The sequence below is a fragment of the Chanodichthys erythropterus genome, chromosome 22 (assembly GCF_024489055.1).
Source record: "Chanodichthys erythropterus isolate Z2021 chromosome 22, ASM2448905v1, whole genome shotgun sequence".
Taxonomy (NCBI): Eukaryota; Metazoa; Chordata; class Actinopteri; order Cypriniformes; family Xenocyprididae; genus Chanodichthys; species Chanodichthys erythropterus.
This window is the reverse complement of record NC_090242.1, coordinates 32,754,359-32,772,447: the sequence shown is the minus strand read 5'-3', so window position 1 is coordinate 32,772,447 and position 18,089 is coordinate 32,754,359. Positions and strand designations below refer to the sequence as shown.

At 33.8% G+C, this 18,089-nt stretch overlaps 2 protein-coding genes across 2 annotated transcripts in view; one reads left to right on the top strand and one right to left on the bottom strand.

The window, feature by feature from the left end:
* Positions 1–18,089, bottom strand: part of ntng2b (netrin g2b) — a 91,531-nt gene that overhangs the window by 35,541 nt on the left and 37,901 nt on the right. The window contains exons 4-5 of the mRNA XM_067375240.1: positions 3,081–3,253; positions 89–124 (exon numbers count right to left, since the gene is read on the bottom strand). Of these exons, the coding sequence (XP_067231341.1) occupies positions 89–124; positions 3,081–3,253 (209 nt within the window). The remainder of the gene's footprint in view (positions 1–88; positions 125–3,080; positions 3,254–18,089) is intronic.
* Positions 1–18,089, top strand: part of setx (senataxin) — an 87,881-nt gene that overhangs the window by 64,463 nt on the left and 5,329 nt on the right. The window lies entirely within an intron of this gene.

Genomic DNA, 18,089 nt, shown 5'->3' with positions numbered 1-18,089 from the left:
CTGACATATCAGAGAGAGAGAGAGAGAGAGAGAGAAAGAGAGAGGATGAAAGACCCATCCTCTCATTTCTTGAGGGTTCTGTACTTACTGGAACCAGAAGAAGAGCCAGCCAGAGCCTGAGAACCTGAAAGAGAGAGAGAGAGAGAAAGTGTGTGTCAGTAGCTTTGTTACAGAACCTAGTGAGTTGCTTTCTACATAGACAGCTGCCTTCTAAGACAGCATCCGAACTGAAATGGAACATCATGAGTGACTGATTTGGAACATTCTGCATCAGAGACACTGTGGGACGTAAATAACATCCAAGCTTAGTTTATTATCTAAATGTAAAAGAATAGCAGAATCCACAACACAACTATAACAATAACGGCACAGAGGAACGATATCGCTGGAATCACTTTCAGAACGTTTTTGTCCTGACTTTATAACTCGCAATTCTGACTTTATAACGCAATTCTGACTTTTTAACGTAATTCTCACTTTATAATGCAATTCTGACTTTATAACGCAATTCTGACTTTATATCTCACAATTCTGACTTTATAACGCAATTCTGACTTTTTATGTCAAAATTCTGACTTTATAACACAATTCTGACTTTATATCTCACAATTCTGACTTTATAACGCAATTCTGACTTTATATCTCACAATTCTGACTTTATAACGCAATTCTGACTTTTTATGTCAAAATTCTGACTTTATAACACAATTCTGACCTTATATCTCACAATTCTGACTTTATAACACAATTCTGACTTTATATCACACAATTCTGACTTTACATCTCACAATTCTGACTTTATAATGCAATTCTGAATTTTTATCTTGCAATTCTGACTTTATAACTCGCAATTCTGACTTTATATCTCGCAATTATGACTTTATAATGCAATTCTGACTTTATATCTCGCAAACCTGACTTTACATCTCACAATTCTGACTTTATATCTCGCAATTGTGACTATATCTCGCAATTCTGACTTTATATCACACAAACCTGACTTTACATCTCACAATTCTGACTTTATATCTTGCAATTGTGACTTTATAACTCGCAATTCTGACTTTATATCTCGCAATTATGACTTTATAACGCAATTATGACTTTATAATGCAATTCTGACTTTATATCTCGCAATTGTGACTATATCTCGCAATTCTGACTTTATAACACAATTCTGACTTTATAACTCGCAATTGTGACTTTATATCACACAATTCTGACTTTATAACACAATTCTGACTTTATATCACACAATTCTGACTTTACATCTCACAATTCTGACTTTATAACGCAATTCTGACTTTATAACTCGCAATTCTGACTTTATATCCTGCAATTCTGACTTTATAACTCGCAATTCTGACTTTATATCTCGCAATTCTGACTTTATAATGCAATTCTGACTTTATAATGCAATTCTGACTTTATATCACACAATTGTGACTATATCTCGCAATTCTGACTTTATATCACACAAATCTGACTTTACATCTCACAATTCTGACTTTATAACGCAATTCTGACTTTATATCTTGCAATTGTGACTTTATAACTCGCAATTCTGACTTTATATCTCGCAATTCTGACTTTATAATGCAATTCTGACTTTATATCTTGCAATTATGACTTTATAACACAATTCTGACTTTATAACTCGCAATTGTGACTTTATATCTCGCAATTCTGACTTTATAACTCGTAATTCTGACTTTATATCTCGCAATTCTGACTTTATAACTCGTAATTCTGACTTTATATCTCGCAATTCTGACTTTATAACACGTAATTCTGACTTTATATCTTGCAATTGCGAGAAAAAGTCAGAATTGTGAGATACAAAGTCGCAGTTGCCTTTTTTATTTTTTATTTCATGGCGTAAACAAGCTTCCATATCTTCCCCATGTACATACTATATACTTAATTACAATAAATGGGTAATTTCTATGTACTAACCCTAAACCTAACCTTAACCCATGTAGTTACCATATATTACCCAATACTTCCCAGTACATTGTAAGTACACGTAAGTGCACATACTGTAAAAAGTGCAACCACAAATGCTGCATAATTAAGACTTTAATACTATCTAGGCAGGCATCTCACTAGGATTTGGAACAGAGCTAGTGTTTCTTGTTCAGACGGTGATTAGTGCAGATTTGGGACACTTTCTCCACAGAGGAACCTGTGCGTGTGTGTTTGTCATGCAGCGCATTTGGGAACATTTTGTAGGCTGGGACGGCAGTATGGCGGTGTGCGTCTGCGCTCTTCTCTTCTCTGTTCTCTGGGAATTGGGCCGCCACACCAGCAGTCTTGATCTTACTGTGAGCTGACAGGTCTGTGAAGTCTAAAAGGCTCTGCAGCGCTCGGGTGTGTAAGGGAAGTGAGTTGAGATCTGCAGTCTGCTGAATTCATCTGTGTCTGTGTGTGTGTGTGTGTGTGTGTGTGTGCGATGCCCTAGATTATTATTTTATCATGCGTGCTGCTGGTAAAATGGAGGGATGTTGTGTTCCAAAGGATCTCCCTTTGGATACTGTACAGAGGGAGGAAAAATAAAATTTGTGTTAATTTTCGCTTTATCTCTTATCGCTGTGTCCTTATCTTCCTTTTTTCTTTGTCTTGCTTTTGTTTTATCTCTCATTTCAGTCCCAACTGATCGTTTTGTCCACATTTTCTGGGATAAATCAGATCCAGGCCGGTGGATAACCGTCCGTCTGGTTTCCCTGTGTGTGTCGGAGTGTAAAGATCTCTGAAGCTCAGAGGAATTCTGGTCGAGGAATTCTGAACCCAGAAAATAATGAGCAAATTTCAGTTTGACGGGCTTAGATATGCGAGACCTGTAGTGTAGGATGATTTTGGAGATAATTAATTCCCTTTTATAGTAGAATAGAACATTATAAAATGGACTGGCTCAGATCTGATTATTATGAGTGCCTGATATTGATTTTCAAGAAATTTTTATTCACAACAGAAACTAGCAACCAGGAACAATCTTTTTGTCTTTAATTGTAAGTTTGTCTCTGTGGTTAGGAACAGTATCTATATTTTGTTGCATTTGGCAGGGTGTGTATTTTACTCACACGTGTTGGGGGATCCGTTTGGCGTTGGTAAATAAGATCCTGATTTCCAGGTCTTGGCTTTGTATCCTTTTTTGCAGCGCTGGCAGTCCTGTCCGGTCGTGTTGTGTTCACACTGACACTGTAAGTTGCCGTCCACATACACACACTGAGACGCGTGGAGATTACACTTACACCTGAATGACAGAAAGATGGACAGACATTATTAGACATTTATTGCATTTTTTTCGTGCTTTTTACATGCCATTGCTTTAGCTGTACTGCATTACAGAACTGCCAATACAGCAAATCTGATGAATTTCATGTGCATTTGAATGTAAATTGAAATTTTAAAGTGCATCTATTATGCCCCTTTTCACAAGATGTAATATAAGTCTCTGGTGTCCTCAGAATGTGTCTGTGAAGTTTCAGCTCAAAATCCCCCACAGATCATTTATTATAGCTTGTCAAATTTGCCCCAATTTGGGTGTGAGCAAAAACACACAGTCTGTGTCCCTTTAAATGCAAATGAGCTGCTGCTCCCGCCCCCTTTCCAGAAGAGGGCGGAGCTTTAACAGCTCAACAACAACAAAGCTGGAGAATCTCACGCAGACAAAATGAGGATTGTCAGTAACGGTGTTCAGCCTTACATTGTTCAAACCGGAGTCGACACTGATGGAGAGACTCAGGAAGAAGTTACAACTTTTAGAATGAAACTGGACATTTCTGAATGGTTAGTGGATAAATTTATAGTTGCTGTGGAGTTGATTCAACTCATCCACTTCAATCCAGCATTGAATTGACCCTCGTTTGTGGGTAAACAATATATGATATTTTAGTTTTATTTAACAATAATGACACTGGTTAATGTTAATGTGAAAATTGATTTAAATTCTAATGTCAAAATTTTGAATTTGAATGTGAACATACAATAAATGTACATTTTTATATCTGAAATTTTAATCTAAATTTGCATCTGAATTTGATTCTGAATAACTTATTTTTCCACACCATTTTTTCTTTCAAGGAAAGAGGCAGGATAGAAGTATTTGAGACAGTTTGACACTGTGGTTTTTAATGATTTAATGTGCCAAATAAATGAATGAATATGGTATGAAGGCCAGTAAAGCATTTCAAACCTCCTCTATAAGTTGCACTCAAGCAGGGCCGAGTGCTTTCAGAGATATAAATTACAGGTGTGAGTGTGTGTTGGCAGGTGGAAATGCATCAAGAGGAATGAACACAGGTGTGCTGCTGTAGATTGGGCCCAGTAAAGCAGAAATGAGCGTTTGTGTAAGACCAAATGGCCCTGATCCTAAATGAGACTTTTCCACCTGAGCAGCACAGTGTGTGTGTGTGTGTGTGTGTGTTACTGTTGAGCTTCAATCCAGTTTGTTCCGCTGGAGTGAACAAGGATCCATCAGCATCAAATATTCACAACATCATCCTGTACCTTGAGCCAACCCTCATCTATCTCTCTCACACTCTTTTTTTCTTGCTTTTTCTTTTCCATTGCCTGTGAACATTTTTTTCCCCCTCTTTCTCCTTCCCTCCATCTCCTTTAACCTCGTTCTCTGACACCATTGCTCTTCCAAGATGCGGTTTAGTGTGTACTGAAGTGGTCTGACTGAACCTGTCTGGCGGTCTGTAGTGTGAAGTGTTACTTGATTTATCAGACCTTTCCGTGTGCGTCAATGTGCACTTTAAAAAAAATAAAAGCTCCAATTAGTGTTTAGCCAAAAAAAGGGGTTTATAGTCTAATGCCATACATTTGAACCTTCCAAAAACTTTACAAAATACTTTTTATTCTCTAGTTGTTTAGAAAGGCATGTGTGATCTGATGTTTTAAAGAACCCAGAAACCAAAACAATGATAAATGAATGCACATATGTGATATGTAAATGTAGGCGGGTCATATGTTAATGTGATTGTGATGTCATAAATAATTCAGCAAGTTATTAATGAGCAAGAACAATCCTGTTGTCCATGTTATGACCTCTTTAAGCATCTAGAGAGTATGGAAGATTTTTCCTCCATGAAATAAAAAATAAAAAAGAATTGTGAGTTATAAAGTCAGAATTGTGAGATATAAACTTGCAATTACATTTTATAATGTGCAATTGTGAGGGAAAAAAATACTGACGCTTTTTCTCCGAATTTAAATCTGGGTCATTGACGGATAAGGTTTTTAAAAGTGTAAAAAAACATAATGGAGATATAATTAATTTTGTTTTATTATTATTAAGTGTTAACAATGAGATTATGTGGTTTTTATAATCAGTTAAAACTGCTTTCGTCATTTTTTTACAAGATGGACAAAATTTCACCAAAAAAGTCATTCGGTTTAACCAAAATTATACCGAATGACGATATTTTTTTAAATGATGCTAACAGGCTGATATCTATCTAGCAAAAGGACAATCTAACATTTTATATTTAGTACAAGTTTTTAAAATATTACAGCATTTTCCATGTTTTATAGCGGTTGCACCGAATGACCTGATGTTTCGGGACATGCGTATGATCAAGTGAAAACATGAATTTTTCAAATAGTTAAAAGAGAGTTAGTTACTTTGCTTCATGACCATGTGGTCCTTTGCAGGTGTCTGAATGATGTCACATCCTGTCACATGATATTGAGCGCATGACTTGATCCAAAATGGTCCCTTTATATTGGTTACTCCGAATGACATCAATGAAATTCCTTTTTCTGGACATTCTTTCTCATAACAAAGCAACGACTTCTACACATAATTTTAATACCGTTTTGCACTATGTTGATATATGATGTTATAAAATCATGCCAGAATAAAATAATATATACATTTATTATATTTGAAGATATTTTAATCACAAATGAAATGGCTGCATTGGCCTTTGGACGGTTAAACCGAATGACCTTTTGAAACTTCAAAATCTTTAAAATACCTTGATATATGCAAAATATAATTAAAACACTTTGGATTCAATAAAAGAGATCTAGTTGTACTACCTTACATGCTTAAGATGTCATATCTTTGTTTATTATTATTATTATTAAATGACCCGTCACATCACTTACCCATCTCACAATTCTGAAAAAATGTCAGAATTGTGAGTTTATATTGCAACTCTATCTTTATAACATGCAATTCTGACTTTATAGCTCATTAATTGCGAGAAAAAGTCGGAATTGTGAGATGAAAAAAAAAATCGCAATTACCTTTTTTCTTTTTTTATTTAGTGGCGGAAATGAGCTTCCATAATAGAGTCATTCTGAACCAACTAGGAGTTTCCCTGGGATTTGCACTGTGAACTCCAGGAGTTTGGTGTGTTGTGTGTGGGTCTAATGTGCGTTTGTCTCCTCTGAGAGGCAGTTCCCCTGAGCGCAGGGGTCCTGCTGGGATAAGGATGCTTCTGTAGTGCCCTGTACGAGCAGCTGGGACAGCAGAATTACTCCCACCATCTGCTGCCCCTCACCTCTCACATATGTATACAAATGCTGTGCTAACATTCACAGATTTTTGTTCAGATCAGCTCAGTGATTTACATTACAAGCATCAGAATTTCATCTTACCTTTTGACCATATAAATATCAGCATCTGCACCAAACTGCACATTTTTACTCAGTTTGGGCCTCTAAATAAAACTGAAATATTTTTTTTCCTCTTCGAGTATGAGCTCTCACTATATAATACTATATGAGCCATAAAAGCTTTGATGTATCAAATATGATACTTAACAAAAACACTTTCAATAAACTGTTCAAATAAAATGCAGCCTTTTTGAAATGTAGCCACTAGTTAAGGCAGTAATTTAATTGAATGGTTCCTTCAATAACAGTAAGTAAAAATGTTTCCATCGGGATACGTGCAGATGCTCTGGAGGATGAACTTGACCTTCAGTCTCCACAACCTGGTCACTTTCCTGGCTCCAAGCTCAAGCACAGATTTCCCACGCCTTTAAAATTCCATTAATTTTCCAAGTTTTTTGTCCTTGTGATTACAGGATAAGTATTTTTTTTTAGAATAAATTGCACTCACAAAGAGCATTTCTAGCTGACTAAATATTTTATAGCAGAGTGTAACTAGAAAAACTGAAATTCACTACAGAAATTCCCATGCCTTTTCAATATTTTATTATTTCCACAAAATTTCTTTTCAGGTCTGCAAATTGCAATATTAAAATTCCCTAGCATTTCCATGTTTTCCATGACCATGAGAACCCTGTTAATTAATTAATGCCTGATTCCCTAGGCAATGTTTTCATCTTCCCTACAATCAACTGCATTCACGTATGACTTTCTTCTGGTCTCTAGTCTTTTCTTCTCCAGCTGTTTTTGTCTGACCCTGCTGACCAAACAAGCATTTTGCTGTCCACTGGTCATGCCTTAACTTAACTTTTTTCATTAGTATCCTTTTCATGGGCATTTAATAATTTTGACTTTTCAGTCTGAGTTAAATCTCATTTTACCTGTAAAAGAAAACATAGCTAATAATTATGCACACCCAAATATAAAGCGTTTTTCATTTCCAGCCTTCATGAACAATTATATATCACTTATATATGATTAAATACAAAATTAATAGTATTTATTAAGATTGATGTGGTTTGGAATTTGTAAAAAGTGCTTGGAAAAAAATATAATCAGAAAATCAACTTGCCTAGTAATTTTGCACATGGTGTCCCCGTTTACAGTCCCCATTACATTTTTCTCAATTAATATTTTGTAAAATGGCTTGTGTTTGGAAAAATAAAGTTTCTTAGTTCTTAAGTTCAGAACTATGGAAGCTTGTTTCTGCCAAATAAAAAAGGTCACTGCAACTTTTTCTCACAATTCTGAATTTGTTTTCTCAGAATTGTGAAATTTAAACTCACAATTGTGATATAAAGTCAGAATTGCGAGTTATAAAGTCAAAATCGTGTGATATAAAGTCAGAATTGCGAGTTATAAAGTCAAAATCGTGTGATATAAAGTCAGAATTGCGAGTTATAAAGTCAAAATCGTGTGATATAAAGTCAGTATTGCGAGTTATAAAGTCAAAATCGTGTGATATAAAGTCATAATTGCGAGTTATAAAGTCAAAATCGTGTGATATAAAGTCAGTATTGCGAGTTATAAAGTCAAAATCGTGTGATATAAAGTCAGAATTGCGAGATATAAAGTCAGAATGGCGTGATATAAAGTCAGAATTGCGAGATATAGAGTCAAAATCGTGTGATATAAAGTCAGAATTGCGAGATATAAAGTCAAAATCTTGTGATATAAAGTCAGAATTGCGAGATATAAAGTCAGAATTGCGTGATATAAAGTCAGAATTGCGAGATATAAAGTCAGAATTGTGTGATATAAAGTCAGAATTGCGTGATATAAAGTCAGAATTGCGTGATATAAAGTCAGAATTGCGAGATATAAAGTCAGAATTGCGTGATATAAAGTCAGAATTGTGAGATATAAAGTCAGAATTGCGAGATATAAAGTCAGAATTGTGTGATATAAAGTCAGAATTGCGTGATATAAAGTCAGTATTGCGAGTTATAAAGTCAGAATTGCGAGATATAAAGTCAAAATCATGTGATATAAAGTCAGAATTGCGAGATATAAAGTCAAAATCGTGTGATATAAAGTCAGAATTGCGAGATATAAAGTCAAAATCTTGTGATATAAAGTCAGAATTGCGAGATATAAAGTCAGAATTGCGTGATATAAAGTCAGAATTGCGAGATATAAAGTCAGAATTGTGTGATATAAAGTCAGAATTGCGTGATATAAAGTCAGAATTGCGTGATATAAAGTCAGAATTGCGAGATATAAAGTCAAAATCGTGTGATATAAAGTCAGAATTGCGAGATATAAAGTCAAAATCTTGTGATATAAAGTCAGAATTGCGAGATATAAAGTCAGAATTGCGTGATATAAAGTCAGAATTGCGAGATATAAAGTCAGAATTGTGTGATATAAAGTCAAAATCGTGTGATATAAAGTCAGAATCGCGTGATATAAAGTCAGAATTGCGAGATATAAAGTCAGAATTGTGTGATATAAAGTCAGAATTGCGTGATATAAAGTCAGAATTGCGAGTTATAAAGTCAGAATTGAGTTATAAAGTCAGAATTGCGTTATAAAGTCAGAATTGCGAGTTATAAAGTCAGAATTGCGATATAAAGTCAGAATTGCGAGATATAAAGTCAAAATCGTGTGATATAAAGTCAGAATCGCGAGATATAGTCAGAATTGCGTGATATAAAGTCAGAATTGCGAGTTATAAAGTCAGAATTGCGATATAAAGTCAGAATTGCATGATATAAAGTCAGAATTGCGAGATATAAAGTCAGAATTGCGATATAAAGTCAGAATTGCGAGATATAAAGTCAGAATTGCGAGATATAAAGTCAGAATTGCAAGATATAAAGTCAGAATTGTGTGATATAAAGTCAGAATTGCGTGATATAAAGTCAGAATTGTGAGATATAAAGTCAAAATTGTGTGATATAAAGTCAGAATGGTGAAATATAAAGTCAGAATTGCGAGATATAAAGTCAGAATTGCGTGATATAAAGTCAGAATTGCGAGATATAAAGTCAGAATTGCGTGATATAAAGTCAGAATTGTGGTGATATAAAGTCAGAATTGCGAGATATAAAGTCAGAATTGCAAGATATAAAGTCAGAATTGTGTGATATAAAGTCAGAATTGCGAGATATAAAGTCAGAATTGTGAGATATAAAGTCAAAATTGTGTGATATAAAGTCAGAATGGTGAAATATAAAGTCAGAATTGTGAGATATAAAGTCAAAATTGCGTGATATAAAGTCAGAATTGCGAGTTATAAAGTCAGAATTGCGATATAAAGTCAGAATTGCATGATATAAAGTCAGAATTGCGAGATATAAAGTCAGAATTGCGATATAAAGTCAGAATTGCGAGATATAAAGTCAGAATTGCGAGATATAAAGTCAGAATTGCAAGATATAAAGTCAGAATTGTGTGATATAAAGTCAGAATTGCGTGATATAAAGTCAGAATTGTGAGATATAAAGTCAAAATTGTGTGATATAAAGTCAGAATGGTGAAATATAAAGTCAGAATTGCGAGATATAAAGTCAGAATTGCGTGATATAAAGTCAGAATTGCGAGATATAAAGTCAGAATTGCGTGATATAAAGTCAGAATTGTGGTGATATAAAGTCAGAATTGCGAGATATAAAGTCAGAATTGCAAGATATAAAGTCAGAATTGTGTGATATAAAGTCAGAATTGCGAGATATAAAGTCAGAATTGTGAGATATAAAGTCAAAATTGTGTGATATAAAGTCAGAATGGTGAAATATAAAGTCAGAATTGCGAGATATAAAGTCAGAATTGCGTGATATAAAGTCAGAATTGCGAGTTATAAAGTCAGAATTGCGAGATATAAAGTCAGAATTGCAAGATATAAAGTCAGAATTGTGTGATATAAAGTCAGAATTGCGTGATATAAAGTCAGAATTGTGAGATATAAAGTCAAAATTGTGTGATATAAAGTCAGAATGGTGAAATATAAAGTCAGAATTGCGAGATATAAAGTCAGAATTGCGTGATATAAAGTCAGAATTGCGAGTTATAAAGTCAGAATTGCGAGATATAAAGTCAGAATTGTGGTGATATAAAGTCAGAATTGCGAGATATAAAGTCAGAATTGCGAGTTATAAAGTCAGAATTGCGAGTTTTAAAGTCAGAATTGCGAGATATAAAGTCAGAATTGCGAGATATAAAGTCAGAATTGCGTGATATAAAGTCAGAATTGCGAGATATAAAGTCAGAATTGCGTGATATAAAGTCAGAATTGCGAGATATAAAGTCAGAATTGCGTGATATAAAGTCAGAATTGCGTGATATAAAGTCAGAATTGCGAGATATAAAGTCAGAATTGCGAGTTATAAAGTCAGAATTGCGAGATATAAAGTCAGAATTGTGGTGATATAAAGTCAGAATTGCGAGTTATAAAGTCAGAATTGCGAGATATAAAGTCAGAATTGCGAGTTATAAAGTCAGAATTGCGAGTTTTAAAGTCAGAATTGCGAGATATAAAGTCAGAATTGCGAGATATAAAGTCAGAATTGCGTGATATAAAGTCAGAATTGCGTGATATAAAGTCAGAATTGCGAGATATAAAGTCAGAATTGCGAGTTATAAAGTCAGAATTGCGTGATATAAAGTCAGAATTGCGAGTTATAAAGTCAGAATTGCGAGTTATAAAGTCAGAATTGCGAGTTATAAAGTCAGAATTGCGAGTTATAAAGTCAGAATTGCGAGTTATAATGTCAGAATTGCGAGTTATAAAGTCAGAATTGCGAGTTATAAAGTCAGAATTGTGAGATATAAAGTCAGAATTGTGAGTTATAAAGTCAGAATTGCGAGTTATAATGTCGGAATTGCGAGTTATAAAGTCAGAATTGCGAGATATAAAGTCAGAATTGTGAGATATAAAGTCAGAATTGTGAGTTATAAAGTCAGAATTGCGAGTTATAATGTCGGAATTGCGAGTTATAAAGTCAGAATTGCGAGATATAAAGTCAGAATTGCGAGTTATAAAGTCAGAATTGCGAGATATAAAGTCAGAATTGTGAGATATAAAGTCAGAATTGTGAGTTATAAAGTCAGAATTGCGAGTTATAATGTCGGAATTGCGAGTTATAAAGTCAGAATTGCGAGATATAAAGTCAGAATTGCGAGATATAAAGTCAGAATTGCGAGTTATAAAGTCAGAATTGCGAGATATAAAGTCAGAATTGTGAGATATAAAGTCAGAATTCTGACATTTTTTCTCGCAGTTGCAAGTTTTTATCATGCAATTCTGACTTTATATCATACAATTGTGAGAGAAAAATTCAGAATTGTGAGATAAAAAGTTGCAATTACCTTTTTTATGTTTTATTTCACGGTGGAAACATGCTTCCATACAGAACAGGTACATTATTCTTAAAAAAAAACAAAACATTTTTGGCCGTATAGTATATAAAATATTATAATATATTCTTGCTATACAGTTAATTGGATAAAAAAAAAAAAAAGTTCATGCAAGTGTATATTTAGGTTTTCTTAAGAACTAGAGAATCAAAAGTTCTTTTTAGATTTGAAAAGGTTCTACTATGACATCACAACGTAAAAGCCTTTTAGAATCTAATTGGAATCAGAATTCTAATCGGAACTATCGCTCTGACTGTCTTTCTCTGTGAGTTATGGATTATGTGAGAGGTTTTACGATGAGCAAATCAAACAAACAAAACAAACATGAATCCACACTGAGACTCAGCAGAAGCCAGGAACTCTCTCATTCTCTGATTTTCTGTGTCTGTCTTCTGTCTCTTCTTTTTCCTCCTCTGTTCATTAGATGACAGAGTGCCACCAGATCGCTCTGTTTCTCACTCACACACTTTTCCTGCAATTTATTATGAACGATTCCTTCCCTCTGAGACGAAGAGATGAAGGCATATAAAGAGCAGTTGGTGAAATCTAATAAAGTAAACTGACCCTTTTCTTGTGCTCTGGTCTGACAGAAATAATAATAAAAAAATAATTAATTTGTTTGTTACAGTATGTGATCGTTGTGTAGCACATCGTTAGCTTTACAAAAGGCTGTCGTAAATTTCTATTAGATTCAATTGACTCTTTGCTAAGCTCTGCCCCCATTGGGTAAAGCTGAAGCTTTAAATCTCACATAACCTTACTGGGGATGTCTTCAAAGATAAAAATGATCCATAAATCATGTCAGTGTTCTTCAAGTTCTCTGTTAGAGGTAGGATTTGAGTTCAAGGACGTTTATTGCAATTATAATTAGCTTTATTTCAAAATAATAGTCTGTGATATGTTCACACTAGTACAGCATGTTTACGGTTCACATCCTATCTGTGTTTTCTATAATTGGACATGATTAAGTTTAATTTGAGTATTATAAATGTATTTATCTAAACTGACTAAATATAAATGCTCTTCTGTGTCTTTCTCTTCAGTCTTCCATACTTAATCTTGTTTCAATCAATGTTATTTTAGTACTTTTTATATAGTATTGGTAACACTTTATTTTACAGTGTCCTTATTTACACTACACTTAATGTGTAATAACTCTAAATATGCATAATGACATGCAACTAACCCCAAACCAAACCAAAAAAAACATATCGCTTATTATTATTACTCATTACTTAAATGTATAATTATACACCGACACCTTAAAATAAAGTGTAACCACACTCTAAAAAATGCTGGGTTAAAAACAACCAAAGATGGGTTGAAAATGGACAACCCCAGCGATTGGGTTAAATGTTTGTTCAACCTGTTTGTCCAACACGAATCACGTAAATGCATATTTTCAATTCAAAATGGCCATATTTGCGAAAAAATAGTTTGCATAACTGGATGTTACTGTCAGTCATTTAACATTTCTATTGCAAAACAGTTGACATGTTAGATGTTTCGCTATTTATCTTACCTCACTCTCTTTCAACGTTAAACTGAGGCTTCCCGCTGAAATTTACGCTCTTAATATATCATTTCCTCATTTTAGTACTTCAGATTAATCTTAATTCATGTAGTTACCAAAGCAATATTTCTCATTTTTGGCAAAACGTTTTTTTTTTTAGTTTACATATTCAATCTAATATTTGTATTTTATTTTCTGCAGTGTTTCAATAACCTTTTTTTTTTTAAGTTTTAGTTTTAAATTACACTAACAACACAAGTTTCACTAACAGACTAAAACATTCATTCATCTCAATCATCATAATCACATGTTTTGATGTAATCGTTATTTTGTTTCATTCTACAGAAATCAATAGTATTCTCAGTGTTAGCACTGCTTTTCACACTCTAAACTCTCTCTCTTTCTCTCTCAGTCGGTCTATCTGCTTTGCTCTTCAGTCACGCTTCAGTGAGAGTGGTATTCCCTCCGCGATTCCTTCCAACTCCCACTCATTCAAACTCTGGCTTGTTCTTCTCCTCCTCAAGCCACACTCATTCCCATCTTTCCATCTGTCTATCCACACACTTTTCCCATTCAGCATAGTTACACACTGTTACTAACTTGAAACATTTTTCAGTAGTGTGTATTCAGTACATGACATGTGGTCTTGTGTTAGTGTGGCGGTAACACAGTCAGTACTCAAGGGGATGATTGAGTGTCTCTCAAATGCCTGCGTTATTAAACTGGATGTGTTATTTTTCAGGTAACTGCAATGAACATGTCGACTGTAACTAATTGTGGATTCTCCTCAAATAGTTGTTCTGCAATGTGAGTAGTTGAACTGAAAGAGAAACAGAATGTAAAAGAGTTTATGCAAATGCTTTTGTTGTGTTTCAGAAAGCAACAACGTGCCAAATTGAGCATGTTTAGCAAGATGCATTTGCATTCAAAGAGCGTGTGGTGCACAGCATATGTTTCGAGACTAATAAAATACTGCATTGCTGGTTTTCATATATGCTTTTGAAAAATTTGTGTGTTCACCAAAGCTGCATTTATTTGAAAAATACAGTAAAAACAGTAATATTGTAAAAATATACATACAATTTAAAAGAACTATTTTCTAATTTAATATATTGTAAAAAGTAATTTATTCCTGTGATCAAAGCTGAATTTTCAGTATCATTACTCCAGTCTTCAGTGTCACATGATCCTTCAGAAATCATTCTAATATAATGATTTGATGCTCAAGAAACATTTCTGATTATTATCAATGTTGAAAACAGTTGTGCTGCTTCAAATTTTGTGGAAACCATGTATAGAAAGTTCAAAAGAATAATATTTGTTTGAAATAGAAATCTTTTGTAATGTTTTTACTGTCACGTTTGATCAATTTAATGCATTCTTGCTGAATAAAGGTATTAATTTCTGTCAAAACAAAAATCTGACTGACCCCAAACTTTTGAACAGTATAGTGTACATATGGTAGTAAGTCAAAATTAAACGTTTCTGGTTTCATCATGATTTTTTTTACTTTAACCTTTCATTACAATTTAATAAATGTTTCTTCTTTTTCCAGGTCACATAACTAATCCTTCATTTTTCCCCCCCTCTCACTACCATCATATATGTTTTATGAAATATCCTGTTTAACTCCAAAATGTCATATTTTGAAATCAAAGTGGGCTTTAAACAGCATTTCATACTTTTTAGTTTGCTTTTTATTTGTGGCTAGCTAAAGGACTTAAATGTAATTTAACAATGATTACAAGTATGAGTAGCTTAGCAGACTAGTTTCTAGCTAGTTTCCCTTGACTACTGTATTTGTGTGTGTATATAAACTAACCCCCACCTAAGTCCCAGTCATCACCCATAATGCCACACGATAAAAGCATTAAGGTCACAGGGTCACTGGGCATGCTCAGACCCCAGAGGAGTTCAGACAGAGCTTTTAGAGATGACCTTCAACTGAACACAACTGAGTGTGTGTGTATGTGTGTTAAAAGGTTAAAAGTGTTCTGCTTTTTTTATTTATCTTTATATATTTTTACCTGTAACCGGTAATTATGTATTGGCTGCAGTGGGGATTTGTGAATACTATATGTAGTATTTCTGCATGTGTTCTGCATGTCGCAGCGTGTGGTTTCTGTGGGGCGTCTCACTGCACAGCAGAAAGTGAATAATTTACGTAGACTGCAGCAAAAAAGCATGTGTATCTGTGTGTGTTTGTGTACGCCAGAGATCCAAGCTAGGAATTCAGTGCAGAGACTAGGTTTTTAAGTGCGTGTAGAGGAAAATAGATTACAAACAGAGAAAACACAGCCTTGTACACACACACACACACACACACACACACAGAATGTCTCCTCAAAGCTTCTTCAACATGCAAAGACTGAAAGCGAGATGGAGGGAGGTGAAGGGAGAAATGCAGCAGAAGATGCAGGGATCAGACTGAAGTTTACACTCTTATAAATAAAGGCTCTTTATTGGCATGGATGGTTCAGTGGAATCTTTCCATTGCTCAGAAGGTTCTTTATAGTGGAAAAAGGTTCTTTAGATTAATAAAATGTTCTTCACACTAAGAAAAAGTTTTTTTGTTTTTTTTTCTTCAGTGAACTGTTCACTGAGAGGTTCTTTGGGGAACCAGAAGTGGTTCTTCTATGCTGTGAAAACCTTTCTCTTTAAGAGTGTAGTAAGTGATGCTTTCTTCAGTATTTCTGGCTGTCCACTGCTTTGGAAGTGTCCACTCACAAATGACACAAATATGATTATTTCCTCACTCTCGTGACATTATTTTCTTTCTTCCAATAAGCGCAGATGGATATTTTGGATAGAATGTCTGAGCTTCTATTTTTCATACAAGGAAAGTGTATTTTGTATTTTCCATACAAAAAAAGTGCTGTAAAATGCTGTCCATACAACTTGTAGGCAATATTTTACATACAACAGCTTGTTGTGAGAGACACTTTTGAGACACTCATGACATTGTCAAATTTTGCTAAATAAATGGTCACATGACATGTGAGAACTGATTTCATTTGCTGTCAATTATGTCATTTTTAAAAGGAACACAAGTGCGAATAAGGTTTGTGAACTACCAGGCTTAAATTTCTGTTACATTTATATTCACCATAATTTATGACAGAATATATTGCGCACTTTTAATATTATGGAAACTTGTTTCCGCCACAAAAAAAAAAAAAAAAAGAAAGAAAGGTATTCTTGTCTTTTTATCTCACAATTCTGACTTTTTTTCTCAGAATGGTGAGATTTAAACTCGCAAATGCGAGATATAAAGTCAGAATTACGTGTTATAAAGTCAGAAAAACTTTTTTCTCTCAATTCTGACTTTAAATCTCTCAATTCTGACTTTAAATCTCGCAATTCTGACTTTATATCGCAATTCTGACTTTATATCTCGCAATTCTGACTTTATAACTCAATTCTGACTTTATATCTCGCAATTCTGACTTTATAACTCGCAATTCTGACTTTATAACTCGCAATTCTGACTTTATAACTCGCAATTCTGACTTTATAACTCGCAATTCTGACTTTATATCTCGCAATTCTGACTTTATAACTCGCAATTCTGACTTTATAACTCAATTCTGACTTTATATCTCGCAATTCTGACTTTATATCTCGCAATTCTGACTTTATATCTCGCAATTCTGACTTTATAACTCAATTCTGACTTTATATCTCGCAATTCTGACTTTATATCTCGCAATTCTGACTTTATAACTCAATTCTGACTTTATATCTCGCAATTCTGACTTTATAACTCAATTCTGACTTTATAACTCGCAATTCTGACTTTATATCTCGCAATTCTGACTTTATATCTCGCAATTCTGACTTTATAACTCAATTCTGACTTTATAACTCAATTCTGACTTTATAACACGCAATTCTGACTTTATAACTCAATTCTGACTTTATATCTCGCAATTCTGACTTTATATCATGCAATTCTGACTTTATAACTCAATTCTGACTTTATAACTCAATTCTGACTTTATAACACGCAATTCTGACTTTATAACTCAATTCTGACTTTATATCTCGCAATTCTGACTTTATATCTCGCAATTCTGACTTTATAACTCAATTCTGACTTTATAACTCAATTCTGACTTTATAACACGCAATTCTGACTTTATAACTCAATTCTGACTTTATAACTCGCAATTCTGACTTTATAACTCGCAATTCTGACTTTATAACTCGCAATTCTGACTTTATATCTCGCAATTCTGACTTTATAACTCGCAATTCTGACTTTATAACTCAATTCTGACTTTATATCTCGCAATTCTGACTTTATATCTCGCAATTCTGACTTTATATCTCGCAATTCTGACTTTATAACTCAATTCTGACTTTATATCTCGCAATTCTGACTTTATATCTCGCAATTCTGACTTTATAACTCAATTCTGACTTTATATCTCGCAATTCTGACTTTATAACTCAATTCTGACTTTATAACTCGCAATTCTGACTTTATATCTCGCAATTCTGACTTTATATCTCGCAATTCTGACTTTATAACTCAATTCTGACTTTATAACTCAATTCTGACTTTATAACACGCAATTCTGACTTTATA